General features: G+C 39.6%; 1 protein-coding gene and 1 pseudogene across 3 annotated transcripts; one reads left to right on the forward strand and one right to left on the reverse strand.

Annotated features, from left to right (window-relative positions):
* Positions 1 to 26,364, forward strand: GMEB1 (glucocorticoid modulatory element binding protein 1). Of its 3 annotated transcripts, none has more exons than XM_036914997.2 (10): positions 1 to 137; positions 6,387 to 6,541; positions 10,801 to 10,913; positions 11,614 to 11,738; positions 12,783 to 12,886; positions 14,830 to 14,987; positions 16,645 to 16,776; positions 17,752 to 17,889; positions 20,692 to 20,814; positions 23,166 to 26,364. In XM_036914997.2, the coding sequence occupies exons 2-10, from the start codon at positions 6,414 to 6,416 to the stop codon at positions 23,864 to 23,866; spliced, it is 1,722 nt and encodes a 573-aa protein (XP_036770892.1). In that variant the 5' UTR covers positions 1 to 137; positions 6,387 to 6,413; the 3' UTR covers positions 23,867 to 26,364. The 3 variants fall into 3 exon arrangements, with proteins under 3 accessions (XP_036770892.1, XP_036770894.1, XP_036770893.1); XM_036914999.2 differs by having other exon boundaries at positions 10,831 to 10,913; XM_036914998.2 differs by lacking the exon at positions 1 to 137 and adding an exon at positions 4,497 to 4,640.
* On the reverse strand, positions 19,890 to 20,411 carry LOC118926875 (60S ribosomal protein L17-like; annotated as a pseudogene).
* Positions 26,365 to 26,707: the final 343 nt, after the last annotated feature.

Raw genomic sequence — 26,707 nt, forward strand, 5'->3', positions numbered from 1 at the left:
CTCGCTGGCGGCGGCGGCCGGAAGTGTTGAAGCTCGGCCTGGCGGCGGCGGTGGCAGTAGCGGCCGTGGCGGCCTCTGCGCATGCTCCGTCGCTCGCCCGCCCTGGCCGCTCGCCGCCCGCCCGCCCGACGGAGACGGTGAGGAGGGGGAGGGGTGGGCGCGCGGGCGCGGGGTGGGGTGGGGGCGGGGGGGGCGGGCGCGGGGGCCGCGCGGCGGCCGGCGAGGGCGGGCGGGCGCGCAGGGGGCGGGGGGCTGCTGCCTCCGCGGGCGCCTCCCCACGCCCTGTGCGTGCCGCCGCCGCCGCCGGGGAGCGAGCGGACGTCGCGGCGCCGCGGGGGGGTGGGGGGACGCTGCCGCTGGGTCCGCCCGAGCTGCCGGGCCGCCCCCAGCGCGGCCGGCCGCGCCGACTGGGCTCGGCCCCCAGCCTAGGACGGCGGGCGCCGGTGGGTCCGGCAGTGGGGGGCCCCCCGTGCCCCCGGACTGAGGGGCCCGGAAGTCCTCGGCCGAGGGCCCCGGAGGGGCCGGTGCGACTCCGGACTGAGAGACCCGGACGCCCAGAGCCCCGGCGAGGGGTCTGGGGATCCTGGGGTATCCCCAGAGGCGGGGTCCGGGGAGCACCAGGCCCTTCTATGAGAAGCTCGGGAGAGGCCTGGGTCGCGTTGGAGGTGGGGGTGGGGTGACAAAAGGTGAGGGAAGCTTGGCTCTCCGCTCGGGAGGAGACCCTCGGAGACTTGGCGGGAGCAGGAGCAGGAGCAGAGAGGGAGCTCGGCTGAGGAAAGGAAGGTCCAGGCTTCACCCGAGGGGTGCTTTAGAGGCCTCAGCCCTTCAGTCTAGGGGAAAGGAGGCCAGGTGCCTTTCCGAAGGCGTGGTGACAGGTTTGAGTAGTGGGAGCAGGGGACAAGGAAGCAGAGCTCCAAGGAGAGCCGGAGTAGGTCTCCGCCCTCCCGTAGATGAGGGGGTGGTAGGAAGACACCTCAGAGCCTCCTGAAGTAGGAATGAGAAGGGTCCAAACCTATGAGGAAATGAAAGATTTGAGTACCTCTTGATAACATAGATAGAGAACAGGATAAGCTGTTATGTCAGGATTGGCAAACCCATGTTTTTGAGGACCGAGAGAAGATAATTGAGAAGTTAGAATACCCCTACTTTCTGAATTGACAAAGGAACTGGCCCGGTGTCTCCTAAGTGAGGCGGAGAGATGAGGGTAGAGCCTTACCTGAGGGTCCTGGAGAGTGATCCACCACTTACCTTGTCAAGATTTGACCCAGGGATCAGGAAGATTGGCTAGCCAAGGAACAGGAGGAGAAAAATCTCAAAACCACTTCCTAGCAGGCACAAAAGAATTCTTGTTTGGTGTCTCATTTAGGAGAACCAAGATGTGGGGTTTTCCTTCATAACCTGGAGGATTAGTGAAAGGGAGGATCAGATAATTCTAGTCTCACAGGCATTCTTTTCTCCCACTTGCCTCTGCTAATGGTTACCAAAATACTTTGGGGGACTTTTCATTAAATGTTTGGACTATCTCCCTTGGTTTGTAAGCCTTTTATCAATTACGTATATTTATTATCTACTGACTTGGTGAGTTTTTCATTAGTCATTAGTCAACCACTTACATTTATTTGAACAATAGCTAATGTGTACTTAAATTTATTGAGTTAGTTTGGGCCCTGTTTTCGTTTTATCCTAAGCAGAAGTCCCCTCTACGCTAGAGGGAAGACCCTTCAAAGAACACTTTCATTCCATTGCTCCCCCAAACACCTATATAGCAGTCTCCAATAGTGACGTACCCCAAACCTCATTTGCTTAAACTATTTCTCTCACAGTGGTCCTGTGTAGCCGCCTTGTTGGCTCCATTACATTTGTAGCACCCTGGTTCACCAACTAAATGCATGAGAAGGAATAACAAAGGGGAAAAAATAAAAGGGCTTGGCCTCGAGTAATAATAAAGTTTTAACTTGGAAATTTCTTAAGAATATAGTCTATAAAATTTATATAAAAATTATAGTATGGAATAAATACACCTTGGGATTAGAAAACTTAAGGATATCTGGAGTCTCTATTACTCTCTCAGCCTACCAACTCTGATGTCCCTTTGGTCATGTGACACTCATGCTTACATGTTGCCATGTTTTCAACATTAATTTTCAGACAAAAAATGAATTTAATCCAGAGTAGATCAGATGACCTTTGTTTAGTTTTCAGATAGTTTATGTGAGTAAGCTTTCAAGGTCTTTTTTTGTCTGTGAAAATAGTTACAAAAGTCTTTTCACATAAATTTGATATACTTCCTTTATGTGTGTTCCCCTAGAATTACAAAGACTTGTGTGATTCCACAGTTAATACTATAAGGCCCCTTCTATGAAATACCCAGAGGAGTAACTCATCTTGCCTCAGGAGTTTTGTTGCTATAAACAAGAGCTACTTTTCATTTTACACTCAGCTCAAAGAGATCACTTTGCAGTTAGCCAGTGGAGTCTGTAGAGCTGGTTTTGGGTTTCTTTTTAGGAATATGGTATTTAGGGTAGTGAGAGAGATTCAACCCAAACTTGCTGCTATAAAGAATGTAAGAATTGCCATGTTGGATCAGACCTGTTTCTCTGACACTGAGAGATTTATTGTAGAATATTATAATTATCTTCTCTGATAAATTCTCAGAAGGTTAGAGAAGCAGCCAGAACATTCTTCTTGGGTTCCATAGTGTGGGAAAGGTAAGGAGTAAAATATGAGTTCCCTTTGAGTAAAAGTGTTAAGTAGTTAGTCAACCATTTACTCCCGAGTGTTGTAGAAAGGACTCCACCTTAGGGTAGAAGGTTGAAACTAGATGCATCCTTCTAATTCTGGTCTCTAACCTATTAATATACCTAAGCTATTTTTAAAAATTTAAACCACCTTTTTGGAGTAATAAATTCTGTAAGTTTGTTACATACTCAAGTATCACATCTTTTAAATTCATTAAAAATGTAATAGAACAGAATGGCGCTTGACAATAAACAAATGCCCAACAAATGTTAACTGTGATTATTTTAATTCACCCTGCATTTTGATGGTTCATAAAATTATTTAATTTTGAAGATATCTATTCAATTATTCTAGGATTTGGTGTTTGTATTTGTATGCTTCATCATATCCCTTCCTGTTTTTTTCTAGACTCAAGGGTCCTAATGGTTTTGGTTCTGTTGCCCACAGCCAGTGAACCAGTCCATTGATTCTCTCTCTCTGTCTCTTTTTTTCCTAGTTTCAAACCTTTGATTTACAGAAGTTCAGATTATGTATTGTAATATCTTGCAATTACATTTTTTCCTCTAGTAAGTGGCAGTGCCAAGCATCTCTTTCCCTTCTGTAGTTCCTTAAAAACAGATACTGCCCCTTTCCATATCCAGGGAGCCTAACTCTGTGCCCAGTGTGGAGTAGAAACTCAGTAATTCTTTGTTGAATTGACCATAATGATGAATGATAAGCAAGGTAGTTTACCCTAGGTGCCTAAGCAAATTTATATTCCCTAAGTTAGAAAAGTATTTCTACTTTTCTAGAAGTCTTTTAGAGTAAGGTGAGTCATTTAGTCATTGCATAAAAATTGTTACATACCAGCTATGTGCCAAATTTCCTTGGAATGTTTTGGTTAGGCAGTTTTGTAAATAGCAGGTATAAAAACTGTTTATTACACTCCTGTGTCTTCGGCACTGAGCTGAGCACAGGGGAGCTGCTGAAAAAGTAAAGCAATCCTTGCTCTCCCAGGATGGAGTCTGGTAAGGGAGAGCTGACAAAGTGGGATGTGATGGTTGTGACAGGGGTGCTGCAGGCACTGAGGGAGCAAGAACACAAGCTCAGATCTAGTCAAGGAAGTACAGAAGGCCTCCCTGAGTTAGTGATGTTTTCAATAAGTCACAAAAGCCTAGCAGTGACTAACCAAAGAGGAAGGAAAAGAGGATTCCAGGTAGAGGAAACAAGTGTGAAAGCTCAGGTGAGGAAATGCAGCATATTTCAAGTCAATGACAGGAGCTCAAAATGTGGGTTGAAGAACTCTAAGAGGCTAGCAGGGTAGATAGGATAGATGTGGAGGATTTCATAAACTGAGGTGTTTGTACTTTATTCTCACTGCAAAGGGAATCAATCCACTGAAGGATTTATTTATTTATTTATTTATTTATTTATTTTAGGAACATCATGTTTACTAGACTCCCCCCATCACCAAGTCCCCCCCACATACCCCATCACAGTCACTGTCCATCAGCTTAGTAAGATGCTATAGAATCACTACTAGTCTTCTCTGTGTTGCACAGCCCTCCCCTTGCCTCCCCCCACATTATACATGCTAATCATAATGCCCCCTTTCTTTCCCCACCCCCTTATCCCTCCCTTCCTACCTATCCTTCCCAGTCCCTTTCCGTTTTGTAACTGTTAGTCCATTCTTGGGTTCTGTAAGTCTGCTGCTGTTTTGTTCCTCACTGAAGGATTTTTAAATGGGGAAATGGTCTGTGACCCTTAGTAAGATCACTTTGTCTGCTCTGTAGATAATGGATTGGAGAGCAAGACCAGAGATTAGGATACAGATGAGAAACAGCTGGAAAAATCCAGGTAACACTGTGGTGGCTCAGAATATGGAGGTGGCAGCACAAATGGAACGGGGATGGTTAAAAGAGGTATGTAGGTGATAGAATTGATAGGATTTGGTGTTTGATTGGATTTAGACAGAATAAAAAATAACTCCTTAGTTTCTGGCTTGAGAAAATAGGTGGAGGGTAGCACCTTTTACTGAGGCAGGAAACATAGGAGCAGGTTTGAGAGGGAACATGAATTGAGTTTAAGGTACCTACAAATATGTTAAGAGGCTTTTGGATATAGGAGGTGCAGAATTCAGGAAAAAAATTGCAAGAATCAAAAAAGGCAGAAGTTTAAGTCAGATGTGAGGAATTTTAACTAGGACAAATACAAGTAAAAATTGAGTGAACAAAGGTATGTCAGTGCCTGTGATGAACAGGGCTGTAGGAGACAAGATTTTTAGATAAGCAGCACTGTCCTCACAGAGAGTACGGTGTAGTTATGGAGACAGCCATCTCTTCAGTAAACTGCAGGATGGGACTCAGCATGATAAACACTAGGGAAGAGCTACAGACCAAGTGTTGGGGGACTGCAGAAAAAAAAATGGTTTAGTAGCTTTGTGGAGGAGTGGACTTTGGACTAGGTCTTGAAGGGAGAAGGGAATTTTGTGCATAAGGTATAACAAACAGACAGAAACCTGAAAGTATGTATTATATCAGAATATAGTGGGAGGTTGGTATGGCTGGAACTTAAAATTCTTGGGGTATTACAGTTGCAGATAAAACTGGAAAAGTATTTTTGAGCCAAATGAGGGAGATTGAGTGCTATGCTTAAGTATGTGTATTGTAAGTAAACAAGTGCTGTGGCAGAGCTGAAATGTGGATTTGGTTGTCTGATAACCAGTTACATATTCAAAATTCCATCTATCATGTGCCTGGCTCTGTACAGCATGGTTCCAATCATCGTTGTGTATTCACATCGCAGTAAATACAGTGCTCCTACTTATATTCTCTTAAGTGACCCTTTTCTTTTCAACTGTGAGGACTAACAACTGCAGAAAATCCTGGAGCTTTCTGAGGTTTCATTGAGATTGGGACAATACTTTGAGTTACTTTAGAGTCAAGGAGTACATGGTGCTGGACGCTGCTTTCCCCAATAGCTCTGTAAGGGAACTACCAGGCAAGATCCTCTCTCCATTCAGTCTAAGGCACAGAGATATTAAGAAGTTCCTAGAGGTCATACAATTGGATTCAGCATTTATTAAACAACCACACAGTGCAAATCATCTTTCTCTTCCCACACAGCTTAAATCAGTTGGTCAGCAGATACTAAGTACTCACATTGTGCAGAGCGCTTGATGAGGTGTAATGGCTGGCTGCGAAGAAAAGGGATGATTCCTGCTCTCTAGGAGCTTACTGTTTGGGATGTCGTAAACCAGCTCTCTAGGAAAAGAAAACACACAAAAGCCCCCTGATTTGTAGTGTTTGTCAGTTTCTGTGGTGTACATATTCCTAGCATTACTAATTTCAAGCTCCCAACTTGATGTCACTAAATGCAGAGTTGAGAAGAGATGTGTGCAATCAGTTCTCAGAAGCTGGTTGATAGCGCTGGCTCCAGCACACTACTGGGTTGAATTACACATACTAAGAAAACCTACAATAGCAAGTGGCTAGTCAGGCATTTCGGGAAAGATTACAGCCTATGTCAACCTCTCCTCACAGTTCCCATCCTTTTCCATAATCTCCGGGGTGCCCTTGGAATTGGTAGCCATTATCTTGGTGTTCCTTTGCTATGGTTGCCATCTTTTCAAACCAGGTGAAGTTACTGGTGCTTCTTGTTTCTGACAGTCTCAGCTATCTGACTTCATGTGAAAGATGGCTAATGCAGAAGTGAGTGTCCCAGTGGGGGATGTGGTTGTGGTACCCACTGAAGGAAATGAAGGGGAGAACCCTGAAGACACTAAAACTCAAGTAATCTTGCAGTTACAGCCTGTGCAACAAGGGTAAGTGGCTAGAGATTTCAATATTCTGAAAATTTTGGGAAGTTTAGAGTGGGGAAATTACAACTTTATGATTGCTTGGCACAGTGGAATGTTCAATGTCAGTCCCTCAGAGCTGGCTAAATTTTCATCTCTTTAATGTATTGTGAGCTAAATTGGTCATTTTAATATTATTACAAGAATTACCTGTTCCCTCGTCTCTCTCTCTCTTCTCCACTGTGAGCTCCATGTGGGTAAATGACTCGACTACCTCATCTTATTTACCCACTCTGTATTCCCACCAAAAGCTCTCTGGACTCTCATGGATGGGCAAATTATCAACCTTAGTCTATCAAAAAACACATACCAATGACTTATTATTATACAAAATATCACAAAAGTGTTGGAAGAAATATAGCATGTGGTTCCCACTTGCAGTCTAGTTGTACAAACCCAGAATACATATATGTAAATAGATCACTTACATGGCAAAATCTAAGAAGTGCTGAGTGGCATGGTTAGGAAGTGCTTTTGAATTCAGATGATCACTATGAATTTGAGAGATGAGGTAAGATTTTTTAAATGGTCTTGAAGGTTAAATAAGAATTAGATCTACATAGAGAAGGAAGGGGTAGTTAAATTTTATAACTTGGAGAATGTATAAAAGATTATTCATAGACATGTTCTTGGGCAAACATAAAATCCAATCCCAGTATACTAAATAATGTACCTTGTCTTAAACACTTCTGGAGACATAAATTAATCTCTAACCTCTTTTGGCAATTAAAAATTTTTTTCATATAGGAAATTTAAAGAATTAAAATACTATAATGAGCCCCCATGTAAGCACCTGTTACCCGGCTTCAACAATTATCAGTACATGGCCAGTCTTATTTCACCTCTGTATCCACCCACTTCTGAATTATTTGAGGCAAATCCCAAAACAGTAGTATGTATCTGTAAAAATAATGACTTTTTAGTTTTTAAAATATAATTATAATTTGCTGACATTTCTAAATATTGTTAAGCATAAAGGAAATCTATGATCTGTAAGGAAAAGATGATAAAAATAATTCCAGACATATAGTCAGTAGTCATTAAAATTTTTATTGGCACCCACAGATTATATATGCTTATTCAAATTCATTTGTTACACATACTTATACACATCCCTTTGAGGAAGGATAACATGGGGAAGAATTAAAGTTCTTGGTAGGTTTAATTTCTGTTGGAGTCATCATTTCTTCTATCTGTCCTAACATGCTCCAGTTGTCACTTGCCCTATCTCTAGTAGAGAAAAAAACCTCTCTGCTCCTAAAGACTTAATTCTTTTGAAGATTTAGTTCCCCTTATTTTTTGCCTGTCTCTCTTGTTTTCCAAACGATACTGCCTTTTCTGGAAACCTCTTATGCTTGGTGAGATATAGGCATACTTGTACAACTATATTAACTCCCCAGTCTACTTTTCACATTGAATTTAGTATATGAGATAGTGAATAAACATTTTGAGGAACTGCATTTTGAGATGCCTGCCAGTTGATGCTTAGTTGATTTCTCAAGTTGTATTTTTTAATTATTTGAATATTTTATTGCACTTTAGCCTCATTTTAAAAAAAGAGTAGGGAACAAAAACATTGATACTAGCAATAAGTTGCAGGTCTCATAAGTTTAACACACTTGAGACAAAGATGGAAATCATCAGGTGTCAGTCTTCAGCCACAGTTACACTTAACTTGATTGGCTGCAGGTTCAAATAGGAAGGAAAGAAACAAAGAACATGTATGAATTGCTGGAAATAAATTGGTAAAGATTATATTCAAAAGGTAATAAATAATTAGAGATTTTATATAAATATTCTAAGGATTTCAATATATAGAACTCCTCTTGTACGTCTTTCTAGCTCTTACAACATGACCATACATGACACTTTATACTTATCAAGTATTCATTATATACATACATGTTTTCAGGAATACATTATGAAGCAAAGTAGAGTGGTAACAGTCTCCTGATACAATTATATAGAACAATAGTTCAACTTGAGGAATAATGACCCAGCCTTCCCTTTCTTGCTCATTATCCCTCCATAGTCAAAAGTTTAAGGCCTTAGGAAGATATATACTCTTTCAGATCAGTAGGGTGCCCCTTAGTTTATGTCATAACCCAACATCCAATGAATAAGAATATCTGCCCTTAACATTCTAGATAAAAAGAACTTAATATATGTGCATTTTTAGTTTTCAGAAAATTAAAATACAAAGGTATAGACTTAAATTTAAAGCTCTAGTAAACATAATTTGACCTTCCTTTGATGATTCATACATCACTATCTTACAATGCCTTAACATTTTGAACATATTTTATGATTTTTACTTACAGTTGTAGTACATACAATTAGGCTAAATCTATCACTATCCTGAATTGCTTTAGAAAAATTTTCCAATAAAACCTTGTTTACTCATAAAAATACAGACTATGCTCCTACTTCCCACCCCAAGTGAAATTTACTGTTGATGAAATTATGTATAAATAAGAATTTACTATTTTAAAGGATTTTGCACTTACTGGTCAATTTAGAATGAATTTACTAAACTTAAGACAGTGATTTCTTATCATGATACTTTTTTTTATCACAGGATGTTTATCACAATCCTCATTCATTTACCAGACATTAATTGTGTGCTCTGCCATGTTTCAGTTAGTGTTGATGTGACAGGCATACAGAATTGAATAAATTGATAATGAGACATAATCTCTGCTCTCCAGGGCCTCTTAGACTATGCCCAAGGGGAGACAGACTGGTAAACAAGTATATAGTATTGAGTGTTACAGGTGTTCTGACAGAAGCCTAAAGTACAATTGGGTCACAAAGGAGGAAATGAGTGATTATATTTGGAGGGATTGAGATGGAAGGAAAAGCGTCATAGAGGCTACTCATTAAACAAATAGATGGGGAATTTCTCAGAAGAGGGAGAAGAGCAAAGGTAGAAGGTGTAAAAGATGACAGTTCTGGGAACCACAAATAGTTTGGTATGACTGGGGCTTAGATTGTAAGGTGGGTGTGGGAAGAGTTGAAGCCAGGGGCCAGATTTTGGAGGGACTAAATATTAAGGATTTGGGGCTTCATTTTAACAGCAAAGAGAGGGTTGTTGAAGGGTCGTAAGGAGCAAGTTACATAATCACTCTGGTAGGAACATCGAAGATCAGGTCAATGCAAGGAGGCCAGTTCAGACTGGAGATGATGCAGCCTGAATTGCAGTGGAAATAGACACAGGGAGGGTGGTTGGTATAAAAGAGAAGCTGGCAGAATTTGGAGGCTATGTTGGAGTTGAGGAAAAGGGAGAAACTGAGAATAAATCCCCAGCTTCTGTCTTAGACTATAGTGTGCTGGGTGGTTCCATTAACAAGGATGGCGAGTATAGGAAGAATAGTTGGAGAGATGGGAGAAGGAAGGAAACTTGGTTATTTTAGACGTACTGAGTTCAACAAAGGCCTATGGGGCATCCATATTTATTCATTTGGCAGTTAACTGTGTCCTCATGTAAAATTTAGAACGGAGTTCTGTGCTAGAGGTGTCGCCGTGGGGGTGGGTAATCACAGATGCAAAGGAGGTTATTCAGGCAGTGCTTTCATATAACAAGACACAGTGATTAACACATTAGGTTTATTATAGAAATTAAACAGAGGCCATTAGTGTATCATGTTAGGTTAACTGAGCTGAGCCCATTTCTTAGAAAGCAGAAACATTTTAGAGAGACTTTCCCTGAGTGGTGCCTCTAGTTACTGCTAGTTATTTGGACATAGTCTCCTTTTTAAACTAGGCTCTGCTGGTGTCAGAGTAGTTTGGTTATGGTGCCTTAAAAAATGTTTAAGTGCCTAGATTCCAACAAGGGACAGAACTTCTATGGTCAGCAGGTTCTTTTTGCCTTGAACTGTTCAGCAGGCTTGCTTTTTAGTCTTGTTAGGATAATTCTGTGATATGACTTAATCTTATGCTTGAAGCAACACTTTTATCTCATGAGCTTTTAAAGTCATGAAGGGAAACATCTGGTATAAATACAGTAGTAAGAGGAACTTTCCTTTGAGGTGGGGGAAACTGTTGATTTATTTCCACGGTAGTAGCTGCTAAGCAGTCCTGGGCAGCTTAGAGTTTAAATATTGGGGAACTAGTCAAAACACTAACATAGAGTTGTAAAGTGTATTTATTTTATTCCTTTTGAGATAGATTAAGACAAATTTCTTAACCCCATGCTGTGAATATTAATTTTTTCATGATTTATGTAGTTTGTTTATCGATGGACACTTTTACAACAGGATTTATGAAGCTGGTTCTGAGAACAACACGGCAGTTGTGGCAGTAGAAACTCATACAATACACAAAATTGAAGAAGGGATTGGTAAGTTTTTTGTTATTCTAGTATCTTTGATCTTAGCTTCATTGGTTGACATTTCTTGCCTTTTGTGCCTTATTTTTGGCCCCCCACCCAGTGTGCTCTACCAATGTTGTAGCCATCAATTTGATTAATGGTGGCACATTTGGAGACACCACTGACTAAGATGCTAGGGCTGTTAGAAATTGTTTAACATCAATTTGCTAGGGTTGCTAAAAAGATTTTTCATCCATAAAAATTCCACAAAGCAATTGAAGCCTCAAGGTTGCTCCCTGTCATTAGGGAAGTTGCTGATGAGGACTGATAAGGTGTTGACTGGAAGGTAGTCAGTGGAAAGAAACTGACAAGAAACTTTGAAATTAGACAAACCTGAATTTGAGTCCTACTTTCTCACTTCTTAGCTATGTGTCCCTGAGAAAGACCCTTCACCTTTCTGAGTCCCACATTTGTACATAGGAAACAATTACTGCTTCATAGGATTGTTGTAAGAACTAAATAAGATTAAGCATGTAAAAGCATATAGCACAGTGGCACATAGGAGGAGTTTGGAAAGAGAATTGTTATGCCAAACTTCTTCCAGAAGATTCCTAAACAATAACAGCCAATTTGAATTGTTAGCTCCTTAGAGGAAGCAGGAGACTAGAAATTTTGAATTAAGCTTTGGGGAAGAATGATAAGTAACTGATAATTTTTTTTCCATTTTCAGATGCAAGCACTATAGAAGCAAATGAGGATATGGAAATTGCTTACCCCATAACTTGTGGGGAGAGTAAAGCCATTCTCCTCTGGAAGAAGTTTGTATGTCCAGGAATAAATGTAAAGTGTGTCAAGGTAATTGTCTTTTCTCCTTGCTAGGGCCTATTTTGGGGCTCCTTGTTTTCCAAGGGTATGGTTTCAGTGCCTCTTCTCTCTCTCCTACCATATCAATGTTTTCAATTCTATGGCTATAGTCCCATAGTGTCACATTAAAAGAAATAAGGACTTTGGAGTAAAATTTACCTGGATTCAAGCCCCACCAGAGCAAAAGTTTTGTGAGAGTTGAGAACTTGTCTGTCCTGTTCACCAGTATATCCCTAGCACCTAGAATGGTGTTTGGCATATTTATCAATAAATATTTGTTGAATGAATGAATAAATGGAGTCTTATCTCTATCACTGACTAGCTAGGTGACCTTGAGCAAGTTATTTAATATTTCAGAGGCTCATATGTTAAAATACAAATAATCATACACACACACACACAAACATACACAATATAAGGTTGCTAGAAGATGAAATGAGATAGTTTATGTAAAATGCCTTACACTGATGGTGGGTTATGATAGCACTTATTGCAAATTATTACTTATAAAAATAAATAATCAGAAGAGCACAATTTGGAAGTAATTGCTTATTTTGTCTCCATTGGTAGCCACAGCTGTACCCATAGATAATAGCAATGGCATTATCCTAGAATCATTAGGATTACAGAGTTTCAAGGCTCTGCCATACTATTGGTTCTATCATATTTATTCTTTCTACCACATCCTGAATCTTGTCATTAGGGCTAGATAGATTACTTCAGTTTATTTACACAGGCTTTGCAATTTTGGACCCAACTATCTGATTCAAGGCATAAATGGATTTTAGATGCTAATCAGTATATTAATCTCTGATTCTCCTTGTGTCTTCTGTAGCTTTCTACCAGGACAGGGTGCTGGGCCCAGAGAAGGATCATCTTCTCTGTCACAATAGGGCAGGAAGCTAAATAATACAAGGCTATGACTTAATGTGTTTCTGGGTATTTTTTATATATAGCAAGTAGAGTTATCTCTTTTTTCCTCTTGGCCTGCCTAAGTTGAAATCGGATTATTTTGAATTTCTGTTTTTACTTTAGTTCAATGATCAGTTGATCAGCCCCAAGCATTTTGTTCATCTGGCTGGCAAGTCCACCCTAAAGGACTGGAAGAGAGCCATTCGTCTGGGTGGAATCATGCTCAGGTGAGTTCTAATAGCAGGGACATACCTTTCAACTGACTTTGGGACACTTAATAATGGTAGACTCCAGACAATCCAGTCTTTTTTCTTTACTTTGAAATTTTTATTCTGTCCAAAGGATTGACTTGAGCAATTCATGTATTATTTGACCTTCATCAACTTGTTCTTAAAATCCCTTTGGGAGAAGGAAGATTGAGTTAAATTAACTCTTCTCATCATGTAGGGCAAATTTTTCTGATGCTGGGGTGCTGGGCAGGTTCCTCTCTAGGCAGAGAGACTCCTGTAGATTATGGTCCTGCTTGAGATCACCAAGCATAGGCAGATCTAAGCCTGATGGTGAAGAAGCGTGAGAGGTATAGGCTGACTTGACAAATCCTGGAATAATCTGGTACAGCAGAAGGGTGCTGTTGATAAGTAACAGTTATGCACAGTGAAGGCAACCCTTGCCATCACTGTATCATAGAAATAAACTTAAGAATGTGAAATATCCCCACCCCTATTTCTTTATGCAGGAAGTTTATTACTGTAATTTTTTTCCCTCTGGTGAAGATTAACATTAGTTGGTAGTCCTTGAGCACTTGCCTATTGTTAGAAAATTTTAAAATATGGTCAAGAATTATTAAGTTCCCCACAGAACACATATCAAGAGTCTTGAAAATGTCTTACCCTTTGTCTTTAAATCTTTTTAAGGTATCTGTCTTCAGAAAAATATGTAGTGCATGTAGAGATTCAAGCATAAAGATGTTCATTGCAACATTATTTATTATGATGAAAATTATAGTCTGCCTTAATATGTAGTCAAAATATATCTAAAGTAAATTATGGCTCATATAAATATACATAAGTATATACTGTGGGATATTATGTAGTCATTAAAATATTTCTAAAGAGTTTTTACATGGAAAAAATGTTTATATAAGAAAGAAAACAAAATATAAAATGATTGAACAGTGTGATTTTAGTTGTGTTAAGTAAAGCTTAGTAGAAAAAAGTATGCCAAATTGTTGATATTATTTCTGTGTTGTGGTTTTTTTAAAGGGCAGCTGTTTTCTTTATATTGTTTTGCATTGTCCACAGAAAATGTTAATTTTTTTCTTTATGTATTATTTTTATAGTCAGAGATTCATAATTTTTAAAAATTCATTCCAGATGATTTGTGTGCACAAATAAGTAGTTGAATGAAATTGGGGAGGTATACCTTTAATTTTCATTTTGTTGTTCTTGTTTTATTTACCTAGAAAAACAAGCATATACCTACTTTCTGCCAATGGAAAAAGGAATCAGAATGCCTAAAAAATCTTTAGTAAAAGCCAAGTAACATTAAAACATAGAGTTTACTATAATTAATATTCCCCATGGTTTTGCCCATGACCTATAATAACAATGTCATGCAAATCCAGTTATAGGGACATTTTATAGTGGAGGCTTAGTATAATCAACTTTGTGTTTACAGGAGAGTTGTTATCAGTTTTTTTTTTTAAGAAAAGAAATATGCCCAAGTTTTATGCTTCCATAAGTGGGAACAGATCTTGCTGGTCTAGGAATACCAATACATCAGAATCTCATCACAAAATTCTAATTCTCCTGTGGCATTTCTCAGTTGTGCTAGGATATAAGGTCATCTTTTCCCCTTTCAGGTTTGGTTTCAGTGAGTTTCTATGGGGAAACTTAGCTACTGTCAGGAGTATATACCTAAAGCTTAGTGATAATGGGAAATAAGAGAGTAACTACAATGAATAGACTAGGGAGCAAAAAGGAGTACTTGTATATGGGGGCAGTACCAATGCAAATTTTATAGTCCCAATTAGAATTTTTGCAATCTAATGACTTTTTAGGTTTCACCAATATGCAGAGTAGACTTAGCATCTTTGTGTTTGTTCCTGAGGCCTCGGTCCCTCCAGATGAAGTACAGGCTGAACTGGTACTTCTTGTCTTCTTTTGTGTAGGAAAATGATGGACTCTGGACAGATTGATTTTTACCAACATGACAAGGTTTGCTCCAATACCTGCAGAAGCACCAAATTTGATCTCCTGATCAGCAGTGCAAGAGCTCCAGTGCCAGGACAACAGACAAGTGTGGTGCAGACACCCACTTCGGCTGATGGTAGGGGGTAGGAAACCACCAGAAAACCCACTGTGATTTTTAGTGGCACTTTTCCCCTCATTTTTCCTCTGTGTTTTATAATTTCAGTTCTCATGAGCATTGACGTCCCTGTCAGATGTGATAATCTTGAGTGGGATACCTTGCTTTAGAAACAAATCTCTTTGTTTTCTCCCAAGTGATTCCTATTGACCAGAACTTCTGCCTTGTTTCTTTCTTATCATGGCATGGTAAACATTAGGAAGATGGTTCAGTAGTTATAATTCTTATTCAAAGTCTCAGTCTCACTTAGGTGTCATTGGCAAATCTTTGAAATTAGATTTTTTGAAAATCCTTTGCTGTATTAGTGGTGGAGGCCAGAAGGTGGATTAGAATAGTGAGTGGTTTCCAACTGTTGAACTGAGATATGTCAAAGACAGTGTGTGGTTGGCTGGGCTGGACTTTGGAGACTGTTGTAAGGATCAGATAGCTCTGCCTGGAAGGCATCCAGATAACCAAGCTTAGGTTTCCTCACAGTGAAGCAGGATGGGCACACACTTTTAACTTCAGTTTTGTTGAGTGGAGGAATAGGTCTCCCTGCCCATATCCAGGAAAGATGTAGCCTTGTGAGATTATTATTAAGGATTCAGTTAGTCCAGCTGGAGATTTAGCATAGCTAAGGTTTTTAGATAGACTATGTCTCAACTGCTTCCAGAAGACTTATAAAATATGCCTGACAGAGTTGTAAGAATAATAAAAGATGTAAGGGAAGTACTGTGCTTTAAAAATGACCTTTTGAGGTTTCTTCTGGTCAGCCCTGCTATTCTTCTATGAGTTACCACCAGGTAAGTAGAAGCCAAATCTCTTGGAACCTAAGTTCCTTTCAGGAAAGTATAAAATATCTAGCAATTTGAATTTTTGGTCATGTGACTCCTGTACTTGAAAAGTGAAAAATGCTGTGAAATTATTTCATTTGGCCAAAACTCCTTTGGCCAAATCCCAGTTATTCATAGTGGTATTACTACTTCTTTGCTTGATTATTGATATCCTTCAACATGTAGAGTCTACACTTGTCTATATTTCTGTCTGAATCAGTTTGATTTTTCTCAATTCTCTTTGCTGAAAATCTTAATATACAATTAATAGCAAAAGTTTTTCCTCTTCTGTTCATGGATCTCTTATCTGACTTTTTGGTCTCATTTCTCTTGCCATCTCTTATGGGGTGATAAGCTATATAGCAAGTTCACATATTCTAGATCGTTAGTATCAAAGATGCTTGTGGTAGGGCTCTTGGCTGAGCACCATACCTTCTTTTTAAATTATTTCAAGTCCATTTCATCCTCACTAAGTCTGGGGCAGGCAGTCTGGCATTCATGCCCATCATCAGTCAGTCTTTCTAAAAACCTGCTCAGGAAGCAGATTGCTCTTTTGCGATTTTATAAGTGATCTTTCCCTTTATATTCAGAGAAAGAAGAAAGCATTTTCTTTTGCAAGGCAGGTTTCCTTTAGAAAATCCAATATTCATCCTGGCTTACTTAGGATTCTATTTTTTAATATATGAACCTGCAGGTAAAAGGCAAGAATGTTAAAATAACAGGGTCTCTTTGGTGAGTATAAAATAGAGGATAGCTATGACTTTTTATAAAATTCACTACCCTTACCTCTAATGGACTGCCTTTAGGTAGCATCACACAGATTGCCATCTCAGAAGAGAGCATGGAAGAGGCAGGGCTGGAATGGAACTCGGCTCTCACTGCTGCTGTTACCATGGCCACAGAGGAAGGTGTGAAGAAAGACTCAGAGGAAATTTCAGGTACTTTTCTATGGGCTCAGAAACCCTGCAGGGTTTTGTGATCCTTATCAATTCCCATCACAATTATAGGCACAAAAAGCCTCTTAATTTCTTTCACTAGTTTTTCTCACACATATTAATACTGATTATAGCTGCAAACATCTTACTTTAATGTACATGCCCTGCAAAGTCACATTTTACACATGAAGAAGTTGAAATTCAGAAAGGTTCAGCAACTTGCCTCAGATCAGCTGTACAACCAGTAAGTGTCAGAGCTGGATTCAGCTGTTTGTAGACCATGCTTTTCAGCCTCCAACTTTGGCACGTTTCTTAGATGAGCCAAGCTGCAAGATGTTAGAAGAAAAGATTAGGTAGCAGGTGGTGTGGAGGATGGTGACTAATAGTGATTCACTTAGAGGGGATCAGGGATGTTTCACATTATTCTCCAGTCATTACTTCATTTAACAAATATTTGTTGTTAACTGTTTTTAATTTGCATTCTTGCTAGGTCTAGATAGATGGATGAAAAGATAGAGCCTCTGCCCTCAGGTGCAGGGCGTTGAATAACTACTTATTCAACAGTTTTATTTCATTTTTTTTAAGTCTAGGTCTAGAAGGAGTATATATTTAATTTAATATCATTATTATTTCACTGTTAATATATTAAATATTATTTAACTTTAAATAGCTACTACTTAATGTTTATTTAATACTTAATTTAGTATCTTTATTAGAGGGAGATACTTGTTCGCTATAGCCAGAGCCATGACAAATTGTGGCAGTTATCCCAAGTCCCTATGTTGCTGAAGAGGCTTAATAATTAGATACCAAATCAGGGAGGCAGTTAGTGTTCCAAAAGCTTCTTCGCTTTTCCCAGAAATGGCCCAACAAGAAATCATTTTGAATCAAAATAATTTTGAATTTAGCATTACAGAGATGTGCTTAAGTATAAGTAGCATCTCTTGTTTACCCTTTGTCTTACTTCTCTTGTACCAGAGGACACTTTGATGTTCTGGAAAGGAATAGCTGACGTAGGGCTGATGGAGGAGGTTGTTTGCAATATACAGAAGGAAATAGAGGAGCTACTCAGGGGAGTTCAGCAACGTCTCATCCAGGCTCCCTTCCAGGTCACAGGTAAGTACTAATTCTAGTAATAGCATTATTTATTAAACACTAACAACTGTAGGTAGATCCTGTTAGCCTCATGAAAACACTGAGATACAGATATTATTATCTCTATTTTACAGATTAGGAAACTAAGACGCATAAAAGTTAAGTTACTTGTCCAAAGTTTATAACTACGTTTTAAACTGAGATCCGGCTGTGCTTTTCCCACAGGTAATTTTTGCCCTTAGAAATGGTGCTAAACAGCAATCTCTGTCTCCTCCCCTGCCACCCTCTTTCTGTCAATCTATTTCTCTCTCTCTCTATTTATCTATCTATCTATCTATATATATATATACACATACACACATTTCTCATATTCTATTAGTTTATTGCTTTCAGAATTATTGTGTGCACTTATAGCTGTTTCTGAATACTCACAAGGTGCTTGCTGCTGTGCATAATGTAAAAGGATGTTCTAATCATCTGGTACAAAAGGGATGGGATCTCATAAACTTGTGTGTTCAGTGAAGTCAGATTTGTTAGTTGTGTCTTATTACCTCTTTATAACTCATACATTATGTAAATATATTTAAGCAAACTTTACAGCATTATCTTTTTCTTTTCTGAGGGTTATAAAACCAACTTATAATTATTTTCCAAATAAAGAACTGTAGCAGATCTTTTTTTACATACTTGGAGTAAAAAAAAATGCAAATAATATAAAAAGCAAGGCTGACTATTTTAGATAGGGTGGTCAAGGAAGGCCTCTCTAAGAAGGTGGCATTTGAGCAGAGACCCAAATTGAAGAAATTAGCCATGTGAGGAGCTAGGAGGATGACAGTCCAGGCAGAAGAAACAAAGATCTTGAAGTTACAATGAGCCTTGTGGGTTCAAAGAATTGCAGAAGCATCCATGTGGTTGCAGTGGAGTAAGGTATGAGGAGAGTGATAGGTGAGGAGTTTGGAAAAGAACATAAGGAATAGTTTAGATAAGCTTTGGTCAGAACTTTGGGGTTTATATTAAGATGATGGTAAGCCATCATAGTGATTTTGAACAAGGGAGTGAAGTGACCAAATTTATATTAGTAGAAGATCACTCTGGTTGCTATGTGGAGAATAGACTATATGGGGCAAGAGTGGAAACAAGATCAGTTGGGAGACTCCTGAAGTGGTTAATCCAGGCAAGAGATGATGGTGGCATGGATTAGAGTGGGTACTGGAAGAAGTGATCATATTAGGGATATATTTTGAATGTGGATCTGACAAGGCTTGCTGATGGATTGAATATAGGGGGAAAGAGAAGAAATCCAGGTTGAGTCATACATTAGCACAATGATCATGTTTTCTAAACCAAAAAAATCAGAACCTATAACCAGATGCATGAGCTGTGAATGGTGATACCATTTCCTGAGATGAAGACCACTGGGGGAGGAAATCAGAATTAGTTTTTGACTTGGTAAATTGAGATGCTTATGAGGCCTTCAAGTGGTGATTTCACTCAGCTAGATGGAAGTGTGAATCTGAAATGCAGGAGAGAGGTCAGGGCTAGAGAGCTACATGTGGGAGTTCTCAGCATGTACATGTTATTTAAATGCATGGAACTGGATGAGGTGACTGTAGAAAAGAGTTGTAGGTAGAGAAGCAATCTGAGTTAAGGAAGTAGTGACCACAATTACCACTTTTCCAGGAAGTTTTGCATAAAGGGGAACAGAGATAATAGTCTTAATAATATTGCATGCCAGTTCCCATGTTTGGCACTTAAAATATGATACTTCTCATATTTATATCTGTCTTTCAGGGTCAGTGTTATTAGTCCCATTTGTTTCAGATGAGAACACTGAGATGTGAAATGACTTACCCAAGGTCATGTAGATTGCTGGAAATAGCAAAACGAGATTCAAATTTAGCTCTGTATAGCACAATGATCATGAAACCAAAAAAATCAGAACCTATAACCAGATGAAAGATTTTTTTCTTATTTTTTATTTATATGGAAAGATGTATAAAGATACAGCAATTAAGTCATAATTAGTTATACATGTAATAAGTCTTTTTTTCCCCTGCTTTTACTTGTATTACATTTTTCTTATGCTCAGTATTCAAGGCCATGAGTTTCTGTTTCTTCAGTTTCTTCTAGGATATCTTTTTCTGTGTAACCTCCTTTTCTGGTTTAGGAACAATCTGCTCTTTTTCAGTAAGGATCATCTCAATGAGGAGATGGCAGAGAGAGCTCATATACGGGTTAATCCAACCATGAGCTCTGTAAGTTCTGCGCCACATCTTGGGGGCTTTGTTCACCTGGATATGCTCAATGACCAGAGGATCTGTATCTAAACCCTTAAGTTCAGCATTACTCTGCATTTTTAAGCATGTGCCACAAAAATTTAGCACTCTTTTTGGGCCACCAACCCTGTGTCCATCCCCACTGTTTGCCCTGGGCAGCCCCACCAACCCCACATTGTAGCAATGGAATGGCACACATTGCTTCTGTAAAGTGACATCCTTCAGACACTCAGTGGCTTTTCAGATATGCATGCCCTTGATGTCCTGGGCAGTTTCACAAGTGTTCTTAAAGTGAATATGGAGATTTGAACCCCTTGATTTGCATGATTTAATGGAGTTTTCTGGGCAAGTAGATAGCCAATCATTTTCAGAGATCACCTCAGGCCACTAATGGGAAGAGCCATGTGATAAATCTTTGTTAAAAATTTTAAAAATGAAGTTATAACAATTCCATCATTACTGTGTTTCATATTTATAAGCAGCACAAAAGGGAGTTGGTGAAATACCTGTGTTTTAACTCAGCAGGCATGTCTTTTGTTTTAAATAGATGCTGCTGTTCTCAACAATGTAGCACATACATTTGGCCTAATGGACACAGTCAAGAAGGTTTTGGACAACAGAAGGAACCAAATAGAGCAAGGAGAAGAGCAGTTTCTCTATACTCTGACAGGTGTGTATAACTTCTCTCCCTTCTTAGGTGATAAGATACTACCATCCTTGAGTCTTGCCATTTTTCTGTTGACTTCTTACCTCCCTCCCTTCCTTCCTTCATTCTTTATTATGGCCCTCCTTTATCTTTGGGAAGATTAAGATGTCTGCTAGATTATTCCATTAATCCAGTAATATTGGTAGTAGAAGAAACAAATTGGCCTGGGTCATTTGCATTTACCTTATGCTGACTCTCCTAGGTCATAGCTTATTTCTTCAGTTTCTTCTGGGATATCTTTTTCTTCTGTGTCTTTTTTACGTTATGAATGCTACATCTTTTGATTATTTGTGGTAATCATAAAGTATGAGCACATGGATAATTTAAATCTTTTTATCAGTACTTCTTTGCACTGTCTCCAAACTAGGTTTTAGAAATACAAGGCTGAATAAGACAGCCTCAGTCTCTTCATTGTCTTTAAGGAACTCAAGGGGAAGCAGACATAGAAATAAGTAGGCAGTTTGGGGACAGAGGCACATAGGTGGGATGGTGGAAGAGCAAAGGGAATTGCCACTTATACCTGGAGAGACTCAAGAGAAGCTTTTGGAAGAGGTAAGGCAGGTGAAAGATATAAAACAAGTAAGAGGTATGGATAATCAGCCTTTGAATGATATAGCTCATATTATAGTCAGTCCTGAAGCCAAAAGACAAAGATCATTTGGTAAGAGAAGAACAGTTTACATTGTCTTAAACTTATTTTTATGCCCAGTTTATATTTTAAACTAAGTTTACCAACTATTCTCAGAGATGCCCTTTTTCATTTGACCCTCCTAGAGTGTTGTGAGCTATTATCCCAATTTTACAGATGACCCAGTGGAGGCAGAGAGGATAAATGATTTGCTTGGGGCCACATCACTACTTGGCAGTGAGACCTGGAGCAGACCTCTTATTTTCTTACTCTTTATCTAGTGCTGTCTTTCATCTGAAAACTTTATACCATCTGAAAAATTGTTTTTGTTAAAAACATAGGCATTTAGTTCTTTATTCATATTATTTTTTTTAGGTAGTTTTAATCATAGTATATATAAAGTTTTGTTTTCTGCTTTTTTCACTATGATATAGGACTATTTTTTCAAGTTGCTACACAGTTATTTACCTAGACAGTCTTCCAGGGATGCCATTTAAAATTTCAAAATTTTCTTCAGTAGCTTATTTTGTTGCAGTGAACTTTTATGAATAAATTTTTTTCTTTTTATGTTCTTTTAAACTACTTCCCAGAAGTATGCTTCAGGGTCAATGACAGTGATAATTTTTTAATGGATTTTTTTTACCTGTTGTCAAATTTCCAGATTATACCAATTTATTAAAAAGTCACTATTCTGAGCACACTAACATTGGGCATTGTTATTTATAAAATTCCCTGATTTAACTTTTTTAAAATTATTAATTTAACTGGTATCTTGTTTAGGTTCACATTTCTTTGATTACTACTGAAGATGGAGAAAATGCAGTATTTTGTAACTTTAAAAGACAGTATTTAAAAAATTTTGAACATGTTCTTGATGACTTGCTCTTGGTGTTCCATAGGGAACAAGGCACTCTGCAGGTATAAATGATTATTCGTTGAGTGCTTATCAAGTTCTAAGCAATAGAGAAGTTCTAATATAGAACCAGACTCACTAGTGGTCTCCAAGGCTGAACTGTATACTTGGGAAAGGGATAGTAATAGGTGTATTGTGGTGGGAAAACCACCATTAGAAGACTTTTGTCTTGGCCTAAGCTCTGAGACCTTAAAGAAGTCACTTTATCTCTCTGGATCCCTGTTAAAATGAATGTGTGAGAACTCTAAGATCTCTTTTGGTTCTAAATTCTTAGGGATGTGCTCTGTAACTTTCTATAGACTTTTTGCTCGCTAATGGCAGCTTAAGGCCATTTGGGAACCACTGTTTTCCAGAGGGGCCATTGTAGCTCCTTTATAGGCCAATGACAATTCTAAAGGGATTATGTAGATACTCTTTCTTTTCACCTACAGACCCAGACAGGCATATATAAACTGTACAATCAACTGGAGGCTTCTTTCATTTATATTTTGGTGACAGGTGACAACCACAGGAGCTTCTCGGGTTGTACTATAGTAGAATCACAGCCTGAAAAAGATGCTGAATTGTTGCCCTGCCTCTAATCGCACAGTGAAATATAATTACAGGAGGGTTTTTTTTAAATCATCCAGTCTAGTTTCTAATTTTGAACACAGTGAAGTGGCTTGCCTGAGGTTACAAGTAGCAAAACCAGGACAAGACCTCGGGTCTCCTGACTTCCAGTTTACAGTTCCCAAGGTCATACTTCTTTCCATTCAAAATCTCTTTTTTTCATAGACTTGGAACGTCAGTTGGAAGAGCAAAAGAAGCAAGCTCAGGATCACAGGCTGAAATCCCAAACAGTTCAAAATGTGGTACTAATGCCTGTCAGCACTCCTAAGCCTCCCAAAAGGCCCCGGCTCCAGCGGCCAGCTTCCACCACCATCCTGAGCCCTTCTCCTCCTGTCCAGCAGCCTCAGTTCACAGTCATCTCACCCATCACCATCACCCCAATGGGTCAGTCATTTTCCATGGGCAATATTCCAGTGGCCACCCTCAGCCAGGGCTCTAGTCCTGTGACTGTCCACACACTGCCTTCTGGCCCTCAGCTCTTCCGCTATGCCACAGTGGTCTCCTCTGCCAAGAGCAGCTCACCAGACACAGTGACCATCCACCCTTCGTCTAGCCTAGCGCTGCTAAGCTCCACCACCATGCAGGATGGGAGTACCCTGGGCAACATGACCACCATGGTGAGCCCTGTGGAGTTGGTAGCCATGGAGTCTGGCCTGACCTCAGCAATCCAGGCTGTTGAAAGCACCTCGGAGGATGGGCAGACCATCATTGAGATTGACCCGGCCCCAGACCCAGAGGCTGAGGATACTGAGGGCAAAGCAGTCATTTTGGAGACAGAGCTGAGGACTGAGGAGAAAGTTGTGGCTGAGATGGAAGAACACCAGCATCAAGTCCACAATGTGGAGATTGTGGTCTTAGAGGATTGATAGGATCTCAGGGCCAGGAGATATGTTTTGGCTTGGAATTTTAATTATTTGTTTATTTTTATCATTGTCCCACTCATTTCCATATAGGATCCTTTTTGTTTTAAACAAAATCTCGTTGTTATAACTGAAAATGTTGGGTCCCTCCCACCCCTCATTGAAAAATGGACAAAAATAAGCTAAGCTGTCTTTCCAGAAGTTGAGAGTAGGTCACTCAATATTCCTAATACTCTTACACCAAGAAAGTTATTTCTTTTAGGGGAGGCATCAGGATAACCAGGAACCCTGTCCAGAAAGCCCTTTCCAGGCTAGTCTATCTGTGTATGCACGCAGTTTTATTTTTATAAAGGTGCATTGACCAAACAATGGAACACAGATCTGACATTGGAATGCAATCCACTTACATGTGGTTGCAGAAGGATACTTTATTTGTATCCTGGAAAGGGCCCTAGAGGCTAGTGCAAAACTCTACAACAAAAGGAAGTTGAACTCCACTTGAAGGGGAAGGTAGCATATCAGCAGCTGCTTAAAAAGGGAAGTGCTTTGGCTAGGATGGGGCAAGGAAATTATCTCACTTCCAGAAGTACAACTGATGCTTCTTGATAACTCTGAGGGTTACCACCATGGGTGCCATTTTGAGGGGAGGCCATGATAAGTGGAAGCGTACATCTCCACAAAGCAAATGTCATCAGTGGCCTGTGGCTTTGCAAAAGTAGAAATCCAGAGATGTCACGGCTGTGCTTTGGGATTTAAGCTCACATTGCCCCCCCTATGTTGTCAAAACACTTACCCTTCTAAACTAGGATCAGTCCATTTATTAGCAGACTGTGATGTGGTGTAAACTGCTTAGTTTTGGACCTTGGCTGTCATGGGGGTGGGGCTCCAATGCCATCATTTTTATTGCATGACTCCAGGAGCAGGGGAGTTCCTCATCCAGACCAGCTGCCCTTTTTGGTGGGGCCCTATTTTGGTTTTGGAACCAAAAGCAACCACTCATTTGGTGCTTCCTCTTGTTCTGCCCTCCATCCCTCAACTGTTAATGGCATCTGTCTCCTGGATGCCATGCTCTTCAGCTTTTTGGCTGATTTGGAGAACAGTGACAGGTGCCTGCCTTCTTTCCTCCCCTTTTAGATTCATTTATACCATTCATACCACAGATGTTTCTGTGAGATATTGAACTTACAAAAAAATTTTAGGCTTGGCAGGGAAGACTCAACACCTCCAGCCTATCATGAGGCACTGAGTGGATGTCTCCTCCTGAGCGAGCTGGACTCCCTGGGAAAGAAGCATTGTCTGCAACATTATATTATAGGAAATGTACTGGGAATGTCAATATTAATGTCTTTGGTGGGGGGGTTATTTTGTTTTCTCTCTTTTATGTTTGTATATTTAGAGCTGGGCCATTTCTGTGCTGTGATTCCTTCTCTTTGACCATCTTCAGTGTTTGGGGCAAGAGTCTACCCTAGTTTTCATTTCTTTGATTGCGTTGTTTACTGAACTAGGAAAAATAGAGGGAAACTACAGATAATTTAAAGGAAAGGTCAAAAAAGAAAGCACACACCTTACGAGTGGGAGTTTTTTTTTCCCCCCCATTAAAAGCAAAACTTTGACCTGTAGTTTCCTTTTTTTTTCTTTTTTTTTTAAGGAAGGCACTCACTTGAAGCCATGTTTCTTCCAACAAATGTTGGAAACCCTGTTGTCAAGCAAGTGAAAACTGTTCTGCTATCCCTCAGATGGCTGTGCATAGTTAGAGAAGCCCTCTGATTTAGGAGGGTCAATCTTAAAGGCCTTAAGGGTGAGATTTCTGAACCCCATACAGTTATGGCTTTCAGCTTTAAAATTGTTTGGGGTTTTATTTTTCTTTTCAAAATATTTAATAGAGGTAGAAATCAGGTTACAACAAATGGGGCCTTTATATGTAATCTTTAGTGAGGGAAGTAGCTTTTATTTCTTGTTTAAGTTTTCTGTTGGTACATAAAAACAGACTTCTAAGCCTACAACTGCTCCTTGAACCTAGAAAAGCACATGTCATCCCTATTGTGATTTTTAGGGACACTTCTCTTTCCCAGAGATGAGAGGCCCAATTCAGGATAGAGGAGGAGCCCTAGAGAACATCTACACGCTAGAAAGTTTCCTTTCTTTCCTCTGTCAGCTGTTGATACTGTTTTATAAGTAGCATGAGCATCATGCTTCTAAAGTCAAGAGATCTAAGGACAGAGCCTGTTTACGTTCACTATCTGAATATTGCGGCTGGTAGAAATACATGAACCTTGTTGTTTTCCTGGTCTTCCAATAGCCTGTCGTTATTGCTAGATGCTATTGCACCTTTTGAGGGGGCATGTCCTCACAGCCCTGGTCTAGATGATCTCAGATGGGGCAAGACATATGCAATCCATTGGTATGTGCACAAGTAGTTGCAATGAGTCATTCCTCAGGCTGACTTGGCAGTAGCCATCTATCTTTCTGTTTATTCATTAAATAAACATTTGTTAAGTACCATCTATGTGCCAGGCTTTGTGCTAGGCACTTGCAGTATAGAGATGAAGACATAGTTCCTGCACTCAAGGAATTCGTATTCCAGAAGTGGTCTGGAATTAAAAATAATAGTTCAGTACAACTGGTTTCCTTTGTAATCCTATGCATGTTATGTCATGCATTGAAAAGCATTATCCTAAGACTTGGTCCTTAGCTTTCAGCAAACTGTACCAAAGGCCAAAAAGGTTAAGCCTTTCTCTAGTGAGATACTGAAATACATCATCATATTGGGGTAAGTACAGAGATAGAGCTATTGGCTGAGAGCTGAGAGAATAAACGATCAAGTTCCTAACCCAGCTGGGGGGCAGA

The sequence above is a fragment of the Manis pentadactyla genome, chromosome 4 (assembly GCF_030020395.1).
Source record: "Manis pentadactyla isolate mManPen7 chromosome 4, mManPen7.hap1, whole genome shotgun sequence".
Lineage (NCBI taxonomy): Eukaryota > Metazoa > Chordata > Mammalia > Pholidota > Manidae > Manis > Manis pentadactyla.

Coding starts and splice junctions, on each gene's coding strand:
- GMEB1 (XM_036914997.2), top strand. CDS start 6,414: ATGGCTAATGCAGAAGTGAGTGTCCCAGTGGGGGATGTGGTTGTGGTA. Junction 10,914..11,613: donor CAAAATTGAAGAAGGGATTG/GTAAGTTTTTTG, acceptor TTCCATTTTCAG/ATGCAAGCACTATAGAAGCA. Junction 17,890..20,691: donor GGCTCCCTTCCAGGTCACAG/GTAAGTACTAAT, acceptor TGTTTTAAATAG/ATGCTGCTGTTCTCAACAAT.